This window comes from Adiantum capillus-veneris, chromosome 23, assembly GCF_014529385.1.
Source record: "Adiantum capillus-veneris isolate H3 chromosome 23, ASM1452938v2, whole genome shotgun sequence".
Lineage (NCBI taxonomy): Eukaryota > Viridiplantae > Streptophyta > Polypodiopsida > Polypodiales > Pteridaceae > Adiantum > Adiantum capillus-veneris.
This window is the reverse complement of record NC_140953.1, coordinates 109554835-109570341: the sequence shown is the minus strand read 5'-3', so window position 1 is coordinate 109570341 and position 15507 is coordinate 109554835. Positions and strand designations below refer to the sequence as shown.

The 15507-nt window shown below is 43.7% G+C and overlaps 1 protein-coding gene across 2 annotated transcripts in view; it reads left to right on the top strand.

The window, feature by feature from the left end:
- Positions 1-2761: 2761 nt before the first annotated feature.
- UTR7 (UDP-N-acetylglucosamine (UAA) transporter family) overlaps positions 2762-15507 on the top strand; it is a 36356-nt gene continuing 23610 nt past the window's right edge. The window contains exons 1-6 of one of the 2 annotated variants that reach the window (XM_086496391.1): positions 2770-2923; positions 3013-3335; positions 3746-3851; positions 3949-4194; positions 6570-6680; positions 6752-6910. In XM_086496391.1, the coding sequence (XP_086352517.1) occupies positions 3226-3335; positions 3746-3851; positions 3949-4194; positions 6570-6680; positions 6752-6910 (732 nt within the window). In that variant the 5' untranslated portion in view covers positions 2770-2923; positions 3013-3225. Of the gene's footprint in view, positions 3336-3745; positions 3852-3948; positions 4195-6569; positions 6681-6751; positions 6911-15507 lie in introns of both variants that reach the window. The other variant, XM_086496390.1, reaches the window with a different exon arrangement.

Below are 15507 nucleotides of genomic sequence, written 5' to 3'. Positions count from 1 at the left end.
AATCTCTTTACTTACATCATGCAAAAAGCTTTGTCTTCTCTAAGTTCAAAATAGCCATTTCAGTCCTTGACAATTGATCATACCTTGAATCTCTTTGCTTTTTGCAACATGCAAAAAAGCTCTGTCTTCTCTAAGTTCAGGGTAGCCTTTTCAGTCCTTGACAATTGATCATATCGGTTTCAAATTCCCTTAGCAGTTCGGTAGGCGAAGGACCCTCTTTTGGCCTAAGTACCCAATCTAAAAAATTCCTCTTTGTCACCCTGTCGGAGTCTTCCATGAAATACTCTTCTTTTAAGGCTAGTTTGAATGCTTCCCAAGTTGCCCCATGCTCATTTCTAATTCCCCTTACATGCTCTCTGATCTCGGGAACCACATCTAGCTCAAAACTTTGTACCATCTCTGCTTCGGGCACTCGATGCAGCTCCATCTCCTTTACATACCCACAAAGATACTTTACTTCGTTTTTACCATTGAATTGGTCCATTTTCTTTACCACTGATTGGAGCGCTTTGGTTGAGGAAATTTCCCTCCTTTCAGCAACTTGCTGCTATTCCATAAACACCGCAAAGGCTTGAAACATTTGCATTGTGACAGGATCAAACCGCACTCCCTGTTGCTCTTGTGCTCCATAGATTTAAAGCATTGATTTGAGACTTTTAATGAAGCTTTTGAACCCTCACACTAGCCTACTTTGCGTCGGGCTCACCAAAAATGTGTTAAGAAGTGCGCAATGCGGCTAGGAAAGCGCCGAGCCTCTAACTGTGAGGATTCATAGCAAAATCAAGCAAGGCGTAAATGATTTGAAGCTAAAAACACATTCGAAAAGAGAAAAACTCCAACCATGAAAAATCCACTTTGAAAAAGAACCAATATTAACTGAGATTAGGTGTAGCCTCGCTCCCAATTGCACAGATGCAGTGCTCTTTCAACTTGTTAAAAACCCTAAATTGACGCTTTGATTCTTCTTCGTGACCATCATGGAAGCCGCAAAACTTCAAGGGAGAATCCCAAGTAGTTATTTGAGGAGGGGAAACCCTACTTGGAGGCCTAACAACTTCGAACATGTTGTGAAAGCAGCACGGGACTGCGCTAGCACCCTGTTGTAATGGCTATATCTCCTTGCTTATATGCCCAAATGAGCTCATTCTTGGCTCTATAAGTTCCTTCTCAACTTGAGAAACGACAACAACATCGTCGATGTGGCATTTTGAGCCATTTTGTGCCCATTTTTACCATTTAATGGTCATTTTAGCCAAAAAATGCCCCCTTTTTGTCCGTAAAATGTCCAAACAAGCTGGGAAAATCCCTATTTTGGTGGAAAATTCCCTTCTAGCTCAAATTTAATGCTGAGCCTCATTTCCCACTTCGTAATCACTTTTGACACGTCTTTTATGCTCGCGCACTAAACTTGCTATTTTTGGCCAAGATCGCCTGCTTGGAACTTTCTAGGCAAATGAGTGTGCCACTTCGAAACACTTGAAATTTGTACATTCCTAAAGCAAATTAGGCATGCTTTAATGTGGTAAAACATGCAACGGTGCCACGTCCTCAACCTCGCTTGCCCGGCAAGGTATGTACATGCCTGCAACCATGGCATCCGGTTTCGCATATATCACACTTTGTACATTGTAGCATTTGGTCCACACATAAAAAACATTAAGAATGAGGTAGAAATTTTTATTTTCACATTACACACGTGCCACATCACGACAACGCAAGTTTACACCAAGTTCACAAACATGTTACCCCTAGTTCACGCATAGTTCGTGTTACGTTTACAACCTAAGCCAATGGTCTACATTACATCTGCTCACAACACCGCTTTCTATTTGTTGATCCCCTGTAAAAATGAGGTGTCAGTTAGGGCAAGTACGAGCCTAGAGAAAAACTCATCGCTTCATGACTGTCTCCGCTTATTTGTTCACACAAGACAGTGGCACATGTTAAAGTGTAAATAGCGGGAAGAATTTGGAGGCAACAATTCTCTGTAGCGGAGGTGTGATTGGCACGGAGACCGATGAGCAAAACTCAAGGTGTGCTCCTTGTATTTTGTGCCGAAAAGCACCTACTAGCACATATCTTTCTAGGGGGGGCCTTGGCCAAAAAAGTAATGGCGGCCAATAGATGCGCGCCATGCAAGATGCACACACGTTCGTCCTCGTCACTAATTGACACCTCCCTAGGGAGCTGGGATCAATGGTCCACATTAGACGTCACGAGGCGGGTGCAATCCGGGCCGTCCGATTGCCGTTTGAACTAGGTGTGAACTCGGGAGGTATGTGCACCACACCGATTTGGTGTGAACTTGACGTGAACAAAGTGTGAGCTTGGTGTGAACTTGAGAGGGTGTGCACACCACACCAAATTTGGTGTGAACTCAATGTGAACTCGGTGAGGAACTAGATGTAAACTTGTTCGTGCCGCCATGCTCTATAAACTTACCACACACATAATTTTTAAAGGACACGCGACAACTTAGCGGTTAGAATCTATTTCAAGGAGGAGAGGGTATTGGGTTAAGCCCCGAACATGGAAAAGTGAGAATCTTTTGCATTCCTCAAGCAATCCAACGATCGCAATCATCCAGTGATCGTGAGCCATTGATCCCACCTCCCGAAAGGAGGTGTCAATTAGTGACGAGACCCGTTCCCCTCACTTTTCCGCGGGCCCGTCTGAACCCAGCCTTTTTGTACTCACTCACGTGGGGCTATGACAATATGTCTGTCTACAAACTACCTAGTAAAGAGTAAACGTCAATCATAGAGCTATTGTGGTAAGTAGTAAAAATGGAGCAATCGCAGCAGGCTGCAGCAGTGCATCAGTAGCGGCGATGGTGATGCAGCATGTAGTCTGTGGGCTGCTGCTGCGTTCGACGCCTTGATCCTACTCTTAATGGATCGGCTCTTTCCGTTGAAGTAACAAGGTAATCTACCTTTCCTCGCCGCCACCTCAACGTGCTTTGTATCAATAACGGGTGTAAAGCGAGCACCCACTTTGTAACTTCCTGGGCAGCTCGAGCTCGTGCCCACCCACCGCGCGCGCACACACACACACCCACACCCACACCCACACCCACACCCACACACCCACACACAGCTCTTCCACACCCATTCACTCTTTCCTAGCAGTTTACTGCACGCATGCTATTTCGCCAGCTTGGGTACTGGCGACAGCATGTAGATGAGGTAAAATCTGGAGCAGATCCAATACAGTGGCAGGCTCAAAATGGATTTCAAAGGGGCCCGGGATCCGGAAGCAGGGAAGCTGCTTCTGCCTTCGGATTCGCATTCCATTAAGACACATGGATCCCAAGGCGACCTGACCTCTAAACACAGGTATAAACTCCATCCCCTTACGTAGATGCACCTCTGCAGAGAAACAGTCACAAGACACACACACACACACACACACACACACACAAACGTATACACGGAGGCATGCTCACAGACATATAGTATGTGGGGGTTAAATAACCTTCAAGAAACAGCATTCCTTGTAGAGAAGTCTGCACACACATAATCTCAAATTTAGGAAAAGAACAGCCTTCACAAATTCGAACATTAGCTTTTTGTGTTGCATGGACATTTCTATCATTGCTGTAAATACCCACATGCAGGGATAAGTTTTGTGAGAAAGCACAGTTTAATCCACTTTAAGCTTGCAATGTGCTTTAGCAACTTTCATGGGTCTGTGTGGATGCTTTCCTACAACTTTCTCCACTCATTTTATTTAATGTGTAAAACAGTCTCATTGCAGCATTTGCATATGGGCTAGCTTCTATGGCCATGGTTTTCATCAACAAGGCAGTGCTTTTGCAGTATCCCCATTCTATGACTCTACTAGTTCTGCAGGTGAAAAACTTTGTCAAACTTTTGATGTGAGTGTCAAATCTGTTATCATTCGACGTTGGATATTCTGGGGCTCTCATTTAGTTGTTTGTTCTCACAGCAAGTTAGCACTGCTGTATTGATCTATTTTGGAAGAGCATTACAACTGACAAACACACGCAACATGGATTGGAAGACATCAAAGAAGTTACTTCCACTCTCTTTGTTTTACAATGCAAATGTTGCATTTGCGTTGGCTAGTTTAAAGGGAGTCAATATACCAATGTATATTGCTCTTAAGAGGTTGACACCATTAGCCGTACTTATCACTGGCTTCTTTTTTGGCAAGGCAAAACCTTCCACTCAGGTATAACTTTCTAAAAGTTTTCGCCTTACATACTATTCTTGAACTTCACATGTTTCCTTTGGTAGACTGCCACGGTATTCATTTGTGTTACCGTAAGCCCAAACAAAAAGGCTTATGAGCACGGCTTCTATTCTATTGTGCACGTTCTTAAGATTTGGCACCATTACCTTAATGGTGTTCATTTTAAAGTGCATGCAAATTGCCTATCTTATGTGCTTTTATACATCCTCAGATATACCAAGTTATTTAGCTAGATGGGATAGATTTGTGTGTCACATGCCTACTGGCCTGTTTGCCATGTGGACATACTATTGAAACCTAGAGCCAGCTGATAGACTATAGGAAAGCCTAGGGTATTTTGGCCGAACACTTTTGTGAGCCCGTTTATAGGATCGGCATCGTTGGACAAACCAGTAGTTACTTACGACCCTTGCATAAGCCTCTGTACAAAAATGATTGTATTGTGAGAGAGAGAGAGAGAGAGAGAGAGAGAGAGAGAGAGAGAGAGAGAGAGAGAGAGAGAGAGAGAGAGAGAGAGAGAGAGAGAGAGAGAAATGAAATGAAATGTTATATTAACGTCTTCAAAAGGCCAAAGTGACCTATGAGACCAGAAAGTTACAATGTGGTGGATCTGATACAAAGTCAGAGTAACAAGATGACAAAATGACAAAATAAAATACTATGGAATCCTAAACTGCTAGGTGTGGACTAAGCAGCTAAACAACTAGCTGGGAAAGCTAGATCATAGGAGATCCATCATGGGTCGCTGGCGGATCTCATCAATCTCCTCCATGGTCAGTAGTTTGACCGGGCGTCGTGCATGTCGAGCCAAAGTGACCCGAATCCTCTGATGCAGCCTCTGTCGATGCTGTGTAGTCCTCCGCAATCGTGGGCGTCTGGATCTCCCTAGCTCAGTGGCTCGGTCGATCAGTATGCCTCTGGTGTAAAGCGACGGGCTCTGTTGTGGTAGTAACTCCTCCCGGTGTCCAGTAGAGAGAGAGAGAGAGAGAGAGAGAGAGAGAGAGAGAGAGAGAGAGAGAGAGAGAGAGAGAGAGAGAGAGAGAGAGAGAGAGAGAGAGAGAGAGAGAGAGAGAGAGAGAGAGAGATGTGAGCAAACTCTGCAACTCAAAACAATGATGAATGACTTCCCACCCTAGGCCTTTATATAGGAAAGTAGGGGTGGGTAGGGCAAACACCCAACAATACAGATATTGGGTAAAACCTAAAAGCCCCATAAAATTGGTAAAAATGGGAAAACCCAAATCTGGTTCAAAAATGACCGACCGGACCAAACTAGAAATGTCCGGCCATGCATCCGACATGCAATGCAGTGGGTGGCCATCCTGGAAAAAACACTAGCGGTGCAAAAGTGCCCAAACCTGGATCCCTTAACATCCCCTCTTACCTGTGATGCCAAAGTCTGTTGAGGAACAGCCTTTGTGAAAATGCCTGCTGCATTGTTCGTTGTAGGAGAATACTCCAATGAAAGATCTCGAGCCAAAACCTTCTCACAAATTTTATCCAACAGTTTCACATAGCCTAAGAGATTGGAATGAACCACCTTACTAGAGAGAGAGAGTTTGTGACTGGCCAAATGGATGCAATGAGCAGTTACATCCATGACCTCAACGCAGAAACATTAACCCTAAAACCCGTCACAATTTGTTTTGAAACAATTGAGGTATCAGTGATTTATTTTTTCTCTTTTTTTATTCCTTGTGTCTCTTGATCTTTTGTTTTGTGCAAGGCTATAGGGTCTCTTATCATCATAAGTGCAGACATTACTGACCTTATTAAGTTTTATGAGAGGAACCACCATAGTCTCTGTAGCCTCTCTCTCCTTTGACGGCAGGTTTTCTCTCTCTTCTCTCTCTCCATGAGCCTCACCTCTATTTTTGCTTTATTCTACAGTGGCATCCTCTCAATACTGATTTTGTGCCCACAGGCAGCCATGCTGGCCTCGTATTGCTGCGTTCTTGCAGATTCCTAGGTGGCTATGTCTTTTACATGATTTGTTTAGCACATACTAAAATCTCACCAAAAAACAAGTATGCGTGAATGTGTGGAAGGGGAGGCATGAGGGCATGCACTGCAATGGAAGAGATTAGGTGGTGGATGGTGCTGCAAGCAAAGGGCCTTGGACATGGCACTAGAATAGAAGCAAGAAGCACATATTGTGAGGGATAGAAGCTTAAATACAAGTGTTTCATGTTCGAAATATGGCATTTTTAACAGCAACGTGTTAGTAGAGTGTTTGTTTTGGTATCTCTTTTCCAGTTTGTTGAGATCTAGTACTGTTTTACCACTGTCTGCATTTGTCTCAGTCATGTGTGTTGCTGTCTTAACAACGTCTTATCATTTGGCAATTGGTGCAGGTTTCTCTTGCTGTGCTGTTAACAGGTCTTGGGGTTATAATTGCTGCTTTAGGAGATTTTTCGTTTGATCCAATGGGTTACACACTTGCCTTGACATCAGTTGCTTTTCAGGTTTATAAACTGAAATGTAAATAGTGCCTCTTGCTCTCTGGTAAAGTTCTAACAATTTTCATCGATGGCAGACTGCATATTTAGTTTTGGTGGAGAGATCCGCAGCTGAGGATGGCCTTTCATCAATTGAGCTGATGCTATACAACTCCGTTTTGTCCCTCCCGTTTCTTCTGCTGCTTATATTTGCTACTAAGGAACTGCCATTTTCTGGGGTGCTGCTTCTACAAAAGGTCAATGCAAACCTTGGTTGTCTTGAAGATTGTTATATATATAATTTTCTTATTCACACATTTGCACACGCACATGTGTGCGCATGCGCGTGAAACATACACACACACACACAAACAAAACATACGCAAACAGGATATACATACATAGATGTGTATCATTTGACTTGAAGCATTATAAACTGAAAAGGTTGTGGACAAAAGAACTATATTTTTCTTGGACAAGAATATGAGCGTTGTGGGTTTTGACATACAATACGTTTTTGTGGGTCTATATGACTTTAAAAGGTGAAATGCAAAGAATACCTAAAAAATGTCAAAACCTCAACATGCATAAGGAGTGTGTCACTACCTCTTAATGACTTATCATAATTAAAGTAGGTTTTGTACCTAACGCTTTGGATCACAAAAGATATATACTGCACATGATAGTGTTATTCTAGATGTTTTTAAGTTTGACATGGATAACAACGGATATGTTCAATGATACGTATTAAACGTATTCAAAACTATTGTTTTGTTTACATAGATGGAGGTGAGAGTTCTATCCTTTATTAAACATGCTTAGGGTAACTGCTACTCGACATTGAAGATGAAGACCAATGACAATCTACTTTTGTAGGAAAACTGGAATGCACCTACCATTCTTACTTTAAGTACAAAATTTTGAAATATAATTTTTTTTTGTACTCACTATCTTGGGGTCGGGAGTCATGTGTCTTTTGAACACGTAAAAGTGTTCTTTTGTGGATAAATAATGTAATTATATCAAGGATAAACACAAAGACACAAGGGTAACTTAAGTTGCATGATTTAGCTTGAGTAATGACTCGAGTACACTTATCACAAAAGGAATGTCTATGTTTATTGATAGTAAATCCTATGAGGAGATAGGTAGGTGTTAGATGGTGCGGAATATGAGATGGGATTCCTTCACACAATCATATTGTCTTTTGACACGACTGATTTTAGGATGTAGGAGTGACCAATTTGACTTTCACTCAAGAAGGATTTTTTCTAATTAAAAACGTGCGACAAGACATGTACTAAAGTACTGGCTCATAAATGGTTAAAAATACTATCCGAAGGTTGTTATCACGTGTTAAACGTAGTCACATTTAATCGCTTGATTGTTTTGTTTACATGGATGTAGATTAGAGTTCTATCCTTTTTTAAATGCGCTAACTTCTCTTCGACCTTGAAGATAAAGACCAAGGACATCTATTTTTGTGATTTTAAGTTCTTGATATATAAGAAAATTGTAATGCACCTGCCATTCTTACTTTGAAGTATAAAAATTTGAAGTAAAAAAGAAATTTTGTACTCACTGTCTTGAGTGATAGGAAATACGACGTAGCTAAGTAGATAATTGAGTAGATTACTTAATGGAGAGAGATAATTTTCACGCACAAGAGACTAGAGAGAGAGAGAGAGAGAGAGAGAGAGAGAGAGAGAGAGAGAGAGAGAGAGAGAGAGAGTACACACGATATAAGTGGTTCACCCAATGTGGGCTACATCCACAGGAAAGCAGCCACTTAATGGCTTTAGTACTTCAAACAAGAAGTAGGTTACAAAGGGATTATACCCTTAATAGAGCTCCCCCCTTGCTTCACTCTCACCACCTCACACCCACCTTGTTGCATCAACTTCACACTATGAAATGTGTGTAGAAATGGCCTTCTTTTATACGCCAAAAGAGCTGTCCTCTCTCATGAGAGGTAGCCATGTGTAGCCGCCTTTATGTAGATAAGTCCAAATCGGACCCTCCAATCCGTCCATGTATGGCCGGCCTTGAGAAGACAAATCCGCTTTTGAATTCGGCCACCGGCCATTGAATTCGACCACCAGAGCCATTGACTTCCGACCACCGGCCACCGATCATTGACTACCGGCCACCGACCAACCGACCGGTCGTTTTCCGATCACTTTTCGTGTTGCTAATTGGACTATTTTCTTATTTTTAATGACTAATTTCTTTTTCTAGGATATTTTATTGTGTACACTAAGAACTGTTAAAAGATTGTAGCTAGAGGAAGTGCCATCAAGAACGGACAACTCTGATGTGTCATTTGATGGGTGACGGTAAACATCGCGAAGGAGTTTTCGTAAGTTCGGTGGAAAGGGCCGGGTTACGAGTGCCCCTGATGCGTCACATGATGGGTGATAGGTGCATCAGAAAGGGGGCATTCTGTAGGTTGAGGAGGAAATCCGAACTGAGTAAGAAAATACGCGTAAGAACGCAAGCACAAGAATAAAGATGGGTTCAAAGAAGCTTTTTACGAAAAGCAGGAACTTTCGCGGGAGGGCAGATGCTTTCCCGCGAGGAAGCTATGTCTGCATTGCATTTGTGCCGTGTTCTGCACCCGGGGACGCTGGAATGTGTTCGTGTAGCATTGTTTTCACTAACTGAGTGAGTTTTAAAGTTTAAACAAGTTTACACTTTATTTTATAAAGTGGCCGGCCACTTTTAAGTGACCGGTGCCTTTTATTAATAAAATAAAGCATCCCCAAAATCTTACGTAAAAAACCTACGCAAGCTGACGGATGGGCTGAAAACAGCTCTCTCTCTCTCTCTCTCTCTCTCTCTCTCTCTCTCTCTCTCAGCGCCAGAGCTTCTGCTTTTGTGCCCTACTTTCGCCGGGTGCACGGGCCTATAAAAAGGCAGCAAGTGTTACAGTCTTGCAGAGAACGCAAGGAGCAGCAGAAGTCCCAGCGCTGAGGATTCTGGAGCAAGTGCTGACGACGGAAATCTGCAAGTGTTCGTGTGATGACTGAGTACGGAGGTCGCTTTTCCGAGCAAGGAGCGACAGGTATAATTTGTCGATACGCATTGCGAGTTGTTGCTTTGTGTGGTTTGTTTTGCAGGAATCTCCCTTCTTACGGGAAAGTCCCTCACGTGAAGTACGGCTTCACGCCTAAGTCTCTTACGGGAAAGTACGGCTTCACGTCTAAGTCCCTTACGGGAAAGTACGGCTTCGCGTCTAAGTCCCTTACGAGAAAGTACGGCCTTGTGCCTAAGCCCTTTACGGGAAAGAACGACCTTCGGGTATAAGATTACAGAACGGAGAGGTTTCCTCGGGTTCTTGTGCTTGTATACGAATTCTCCCTGAATAAAGAATACTCTTGATGGGGGGGGGGACCAATCCATCTTCTGGTCCCCAATACTGTGTCGATCTTCTCCCTTCTCTCACATTTGCAAAGTATTTTATTTTTCAAATTTCTAAGTGCTCGTGTACGCTCCCGTTTTGTGACAGTGGTATCAGAGCTCGGACTCCTCTCTTTCTCTGCAAAGAAGGACGATTCCAGGAAGTACGGGAAGAACCATGTCGAGCCAAGGGAGAAGCGTTGAAGAGGAGCTTCAACAAGTGCGAGCTCAGCTTGCGGATTTGCAACAAGTCTTATTATTGCCAGATGTCCAAAAGCTCTTGGGCGGAATGAAGAGAACAAATGGAACTGATGCAGCCGGACATCCAGACCACACTGTTGGCGTGAGACCACAGGAAGAAAGAGAAGAAGAACGTGCCGAGGTGCACAAAGGATCTTCGGATCGGAATGAACGGCCTACTCCAAGGAAAGGCCAGGAAAAAGCGCTCTCTTTGCTAGATGAGAGCAAGGACATCTCTATCCCATCTCCATCTTACTCTCCTGATTATACTTCTACTTCTCAATCTTCTCGCCAGAAGAAGGAAGCCGCTACTACTACTACCCTACATCAACCTAAAGATAAGCCTCGATTCAAGAAGCATGGTCGCAAGTCTCAACATCGCATGAGAGTCTTCAAATCGGGCGACAAGGACATCAAGTTCGAAACCTACAATGGACGGAGAGATATCTTTAAAGCACTGCCCTTCATCAGACAGTTTGAAGTCGCCTTTACGAATGGGCACTTCGCAGAAAGATCCAAATTGCGCCATGTGGGGATGAACCTCAAGGAAACGGCAAGTAATTGGTGGCTAGCCAAGATTCTGGAAGGTTCTCAGGCCAGAACTTGGGAGAGATTCAAATCTGAATTTTATGAACAGTTTCTTCCGCCTGACTTTGAGCAGGACATACGGAAGGAATGGGACTGGCTCGCCCAGAAGGAACATGAGAGAGTCACGGCCTATGTGGACAAGTATTGGTCGGTTCTTCCGAAGGTCACTTCCTTCATGAAGATTGCCGACGAGGAAAAGAAACGAAAGTTCAAAGCGGGTCTCCAACCGCAACTTCGAGAGAGTATGAAAGTGTATCCGCATGACACTCTTCAAAGGATGATGGAGTCAGCAATCATTGCTGAGGATTTGCACTCAACTGGGACGCCCAGAAAAATGGAGCATAGCACTTATCGTGTGAGACAAAGAGGGGTCTACGATGACCGAGGGGGCCAAGGAAGAAAACGTCCTCCATCTAGGACCATGATCATTCTAAGAAGCCAGAGGGCAATGGCAAGCGAACTAAGTATCTCTCTCCTACTCAACTCCAAACCTTCAGAGAGGAAGGAAGATGCTTCTACTGTGGAGAGAAAGGACATGAAGCCGGACTGCCCTCTAAAGCAGCAACGGCAAGAACAAGCCTCTACGAGGCAAGATAAAGTAAGGAAGGAACCCGCTCCACCAAGCTCGAACTCAATTCCAGATGTTCAAGGAAACACAGAAACGGAGAAAGGGAAGCGTCAGCTTCTGAAGGGTTGGGGGTCTTTGAACAACCAGCGAGTACTGATTCTTTATGATCCAGGATCCACGGATAACTTCATCTCCCTGGATACTGCAGAACGTTTGTGCCTCACACCGGCTCAGCTTGGCACACCAGTTACATCCGGATCGGCATTCGAGGGGTTGACAACCAATGCAACTCCCGTGCAAGGACAACTCAATCTTCGGATTGGCGAGTACAAGGATCGTGAATCATTTCTGATGGCACCCATCGAGGGATGTGATATCATCTTGGGTATGCCATGGCACTTCCACATGACACCTGTTCCCGATTATGTGGAAAAGACCCTCACTTTTGATCATGGGGGTAAGAAAATAAAGATTCATGCTGATGTAGGAGATTGGCAGTTCCCAATTGTAAGTCATATCTCCATTAAGAAAGAAATGAAGAAGTGTGTTTTTGCTTACTTGATTTTTGCACGTGAGAAGGATAAAACCAGTGGGGATTCACTCTCTAGTCTGGAAATTAAGCGTTTTCAATTTATTGAAAAGTACAAAGATTGTTTCACAGAAACACTCTCTGATGAACTACCTCAGGTACGCCCGGAAGATCACCGCATAGATCTCATACCGGGTAGCTCGCCTCCCAATCAACCCCCTTATCGGGCGAGTCTTGCTCAGCAAGAGGAAATTTTGAAGCAAGTCAACAAGCTTCTAGAGAAAGGGTTAGTACGGCGAAGTGCTTTACCCTATTGCTCTCCAGTTCTGCTGGTGCAGAAGAAAGATGGCACGTTTCGAATGTGCATAGACTATAGGTCTTTAAACAAGATCACGGTCAAGAATCACTTTCCGATCCCTCGGATTGATGATATACTTGATAAGTTGCAGGGTGCAAGTGTCTTTAGTCACATAGACTTAAAGAGTGGGTATCATCAGATACGGATCGCCCCTGAGGATGTCCATAAGAATGCTTTCCGCACAACCTTTGGACTATATGAATTTCTGGTAATGCCTTGACCAATGCTCCTGCGACGTTCAATCACATGATGGACCGCATTTTCAGCCCGTATCGAGCTTTTACGGGAGTATTCTTTGACGACATACTCATCTTCTCTAAGTCAGAAGAGGAACATCGGAAGCACTTGGACCTAGTGTTTCAAGAATTGCTAAAGTATGAGTTGCATGTGAATGCAAAGAAGAGAGAGTTCTTTCTCTCAGAGATACACTATCTCGGTCATATAGTCTCTCACAATCAAGTGAGTATGGATCCTGCCAAGATCCGAGTGGTAGAAGATTGGCCTATTCCCACTACGGTACATGATGTACGTAGCTTCCTGGGATTATGTTCGTATTATCGAAGGTTTGTCTGAGGATTTGCCCATGTAGCAGGACCACTTCATGATTTGACAAAGAAGAAGATTCCTTTCAGATGGGGATCGAGACAACAAGGAGCTTTTGATCGGCTCAAGTACTTGCTAAGCCATGGACCTATTTTGATAGTGCCTGACTTAAGGAAACCATTTGAGGTTCACTGCGACGCTTCAGGCGATTGCATCGGAGCAGTGTTAAACCAAGAAGGCCATGCAGTGGCCTACGAAAGCAGACAGCTTAAGGATGCAGAGTTGCATGCATCAATCTACGAAAAGGAACTTACGGCTGTGATTCACGCCTTATCCAACTGGAAGCACTATCTTCTAGGAGCGGATTTTGTGATCAAGACTGATCACCAGAGTTTGCGGTATTTTCTTACGCAAAGGAAACTATCTGAGAAGCAGATGAGACGGGCAAACTTTTTGTCTATGTTTCACTTCCAGATCCTTCACACGGCTGGGAGTAAGAATGTGGTCGCGGACGCATTGTCTAGGCGGCCAAGGGTGAACGCTATCACTTCGGTGTATCACCAAGAATTAGAAGCACTATTGGATTTGTATCCGAATGATCCAGACTTCTCCACCGTTTGGGGAAAGCTACATCGTGGAGAGAATGAGTTTTCCTATTCCATTCGGGACGGTTATCTCTACCACCATCAAGCCCTATGTGTGGCGGAACCATTAAGAAAGAAGATCATGGATGAAGCACACGCTTCGCCTTATGCGGGTCATCGGGGTATTCTCCCTACGACCTTAGCAATGGAAAGATATTTCTTTTGGCCTAGCCTTAAAGCAGACATTGATAAGTATGTCAGGGAATGCTTGGTTTGCCAAAAAGTGAAGTATGATCGGCATAAGACGCCTGGGTTGCTACAACCATTGCCTGTGCCTAATGAACCTTGGAAAAGTATTGCCATGGACTTTATCATGGACCTCCCTAGAACTCAGACTGGAAATGATGCGATCTGGACCATTGTGGACAGGTTTAGCAAGCAAACACACTTTATACCAGTCAAGAAAACGATCAAAGCAGATCATATGGCTAGGGTCTTTCTGGCACAGATCTTTAAACATCATGGAATGCCTAAGTCTATTGTGAGTGATCGAGATCCTCGCATGACCGGAAATTTTTGGCGTGCCTTGATGAATAATCTTGGTACAAAGTTGAATTTTTCATCTGCCTACCATTCTCAAACGGACGGGCAAAGTGAGATAGCCAATTCCACAGTATTGGATATGTTAAAAGCTTATGTGTCAGACCGGCAATCTGACTGGGAGAATTATTTGCCTCTTGTCGAGTATGCGTATAACAATATCATACACTCATCGACGGGGAAAGCACCTTTTGAGATTCTTTATGGTAAGCTTTTGCTTCCACCGATCCTTTTAACTAAGGATAAGATCTTTGCAGCAGATGAATTTGTCCGGGATTTGGACACAGCCTATGGGCAAGTTAGGAGAGCTATTCTACACTCTCAGGAAAAGCATAAGAAAGCTGCAGACAAGCACAGGAGGAATCTAGACTTAATAGTTGGACAGTTAGTCTTACTCAAGTTTGAGAAGACAAGACTTAAGAAACAAGCGTCTCATAAGGGGAAGGTGGTAAAACTTTCTACCCGTTATTATTGGCCGTTTAAGATCACTAAGCAAGTGAATGATGTCACATTGCGATTAGAGCTACCGCCTAATTGGAGGATCCATAATGCTTTCCATGTCAGTTTACTCCGGCCGTATGTGGGACCGCCTCCGAGTCAGCCTAGTGCTCAGGAACCTCCTGAGGTTGAGGAAACAGAAGAAATACTCCAACCGGAGCAGATAGTAAGTCATCAGGAGCGGCCCCTCAAGTCCGAAAAAATAACACGAAAGTATTTGGTTAAGTTTAAGAACCATTCGAATCTAGATGCTCAGTGGATGACGCAAGAGGAATTAGCAGCTTATCTCGAGATACTGGAGGTATATATCCAAGCACTACAGTCGAGGTCAACTGTTTAGAAGCCAGAGGGATGTTGCTAATTGGACTATTTTCTTATTTTTAATGACTAATTTCTTTTTCTAGGATATTTTATTGTGTACACTAAGAACTGTTAAAAGTTGTAGCTACAAGAAGTGCCATCAAGAACGGACAACTCTGATGTGTCATTTGATGGGTGACGGTAAACATCGCGAAGGAGTTTCCGTAAGTTCGGTGGAAAGGGCCGGGTTACGAGTGTCCCTGATGCGTCACATGATGGGTGATGGGTGCATCAGAAAGGGGGCATTCCGTAGGCTGAGGAGGAAATCCGAACTGAGTAAGAAAATACGCGTAAGAACGCAAGCACAAGAATAAAGATGGGTTCAAAGAAGCTTTTTACGAAAAGCAGGAACTTTCGCGGGAGGGCAGATGCTTTCCCGCGAGGAAGCTATGTCTGCATTGCATCTGTGCCGTGTTCTGCACCCAGGGACGCCTGGAATGTGTTCGTGTAGCATTGTTTTCACTAACTGAGTGAGTTTTAAAGTTTAAACAAGTTTACACTTTATTTTATAAAGTGGCCGGCCACTTTTAAGTGACCGGTGCCTTTTATTAATAAAATAAAGCATCCCCAAAATCTTACGTAAAAAA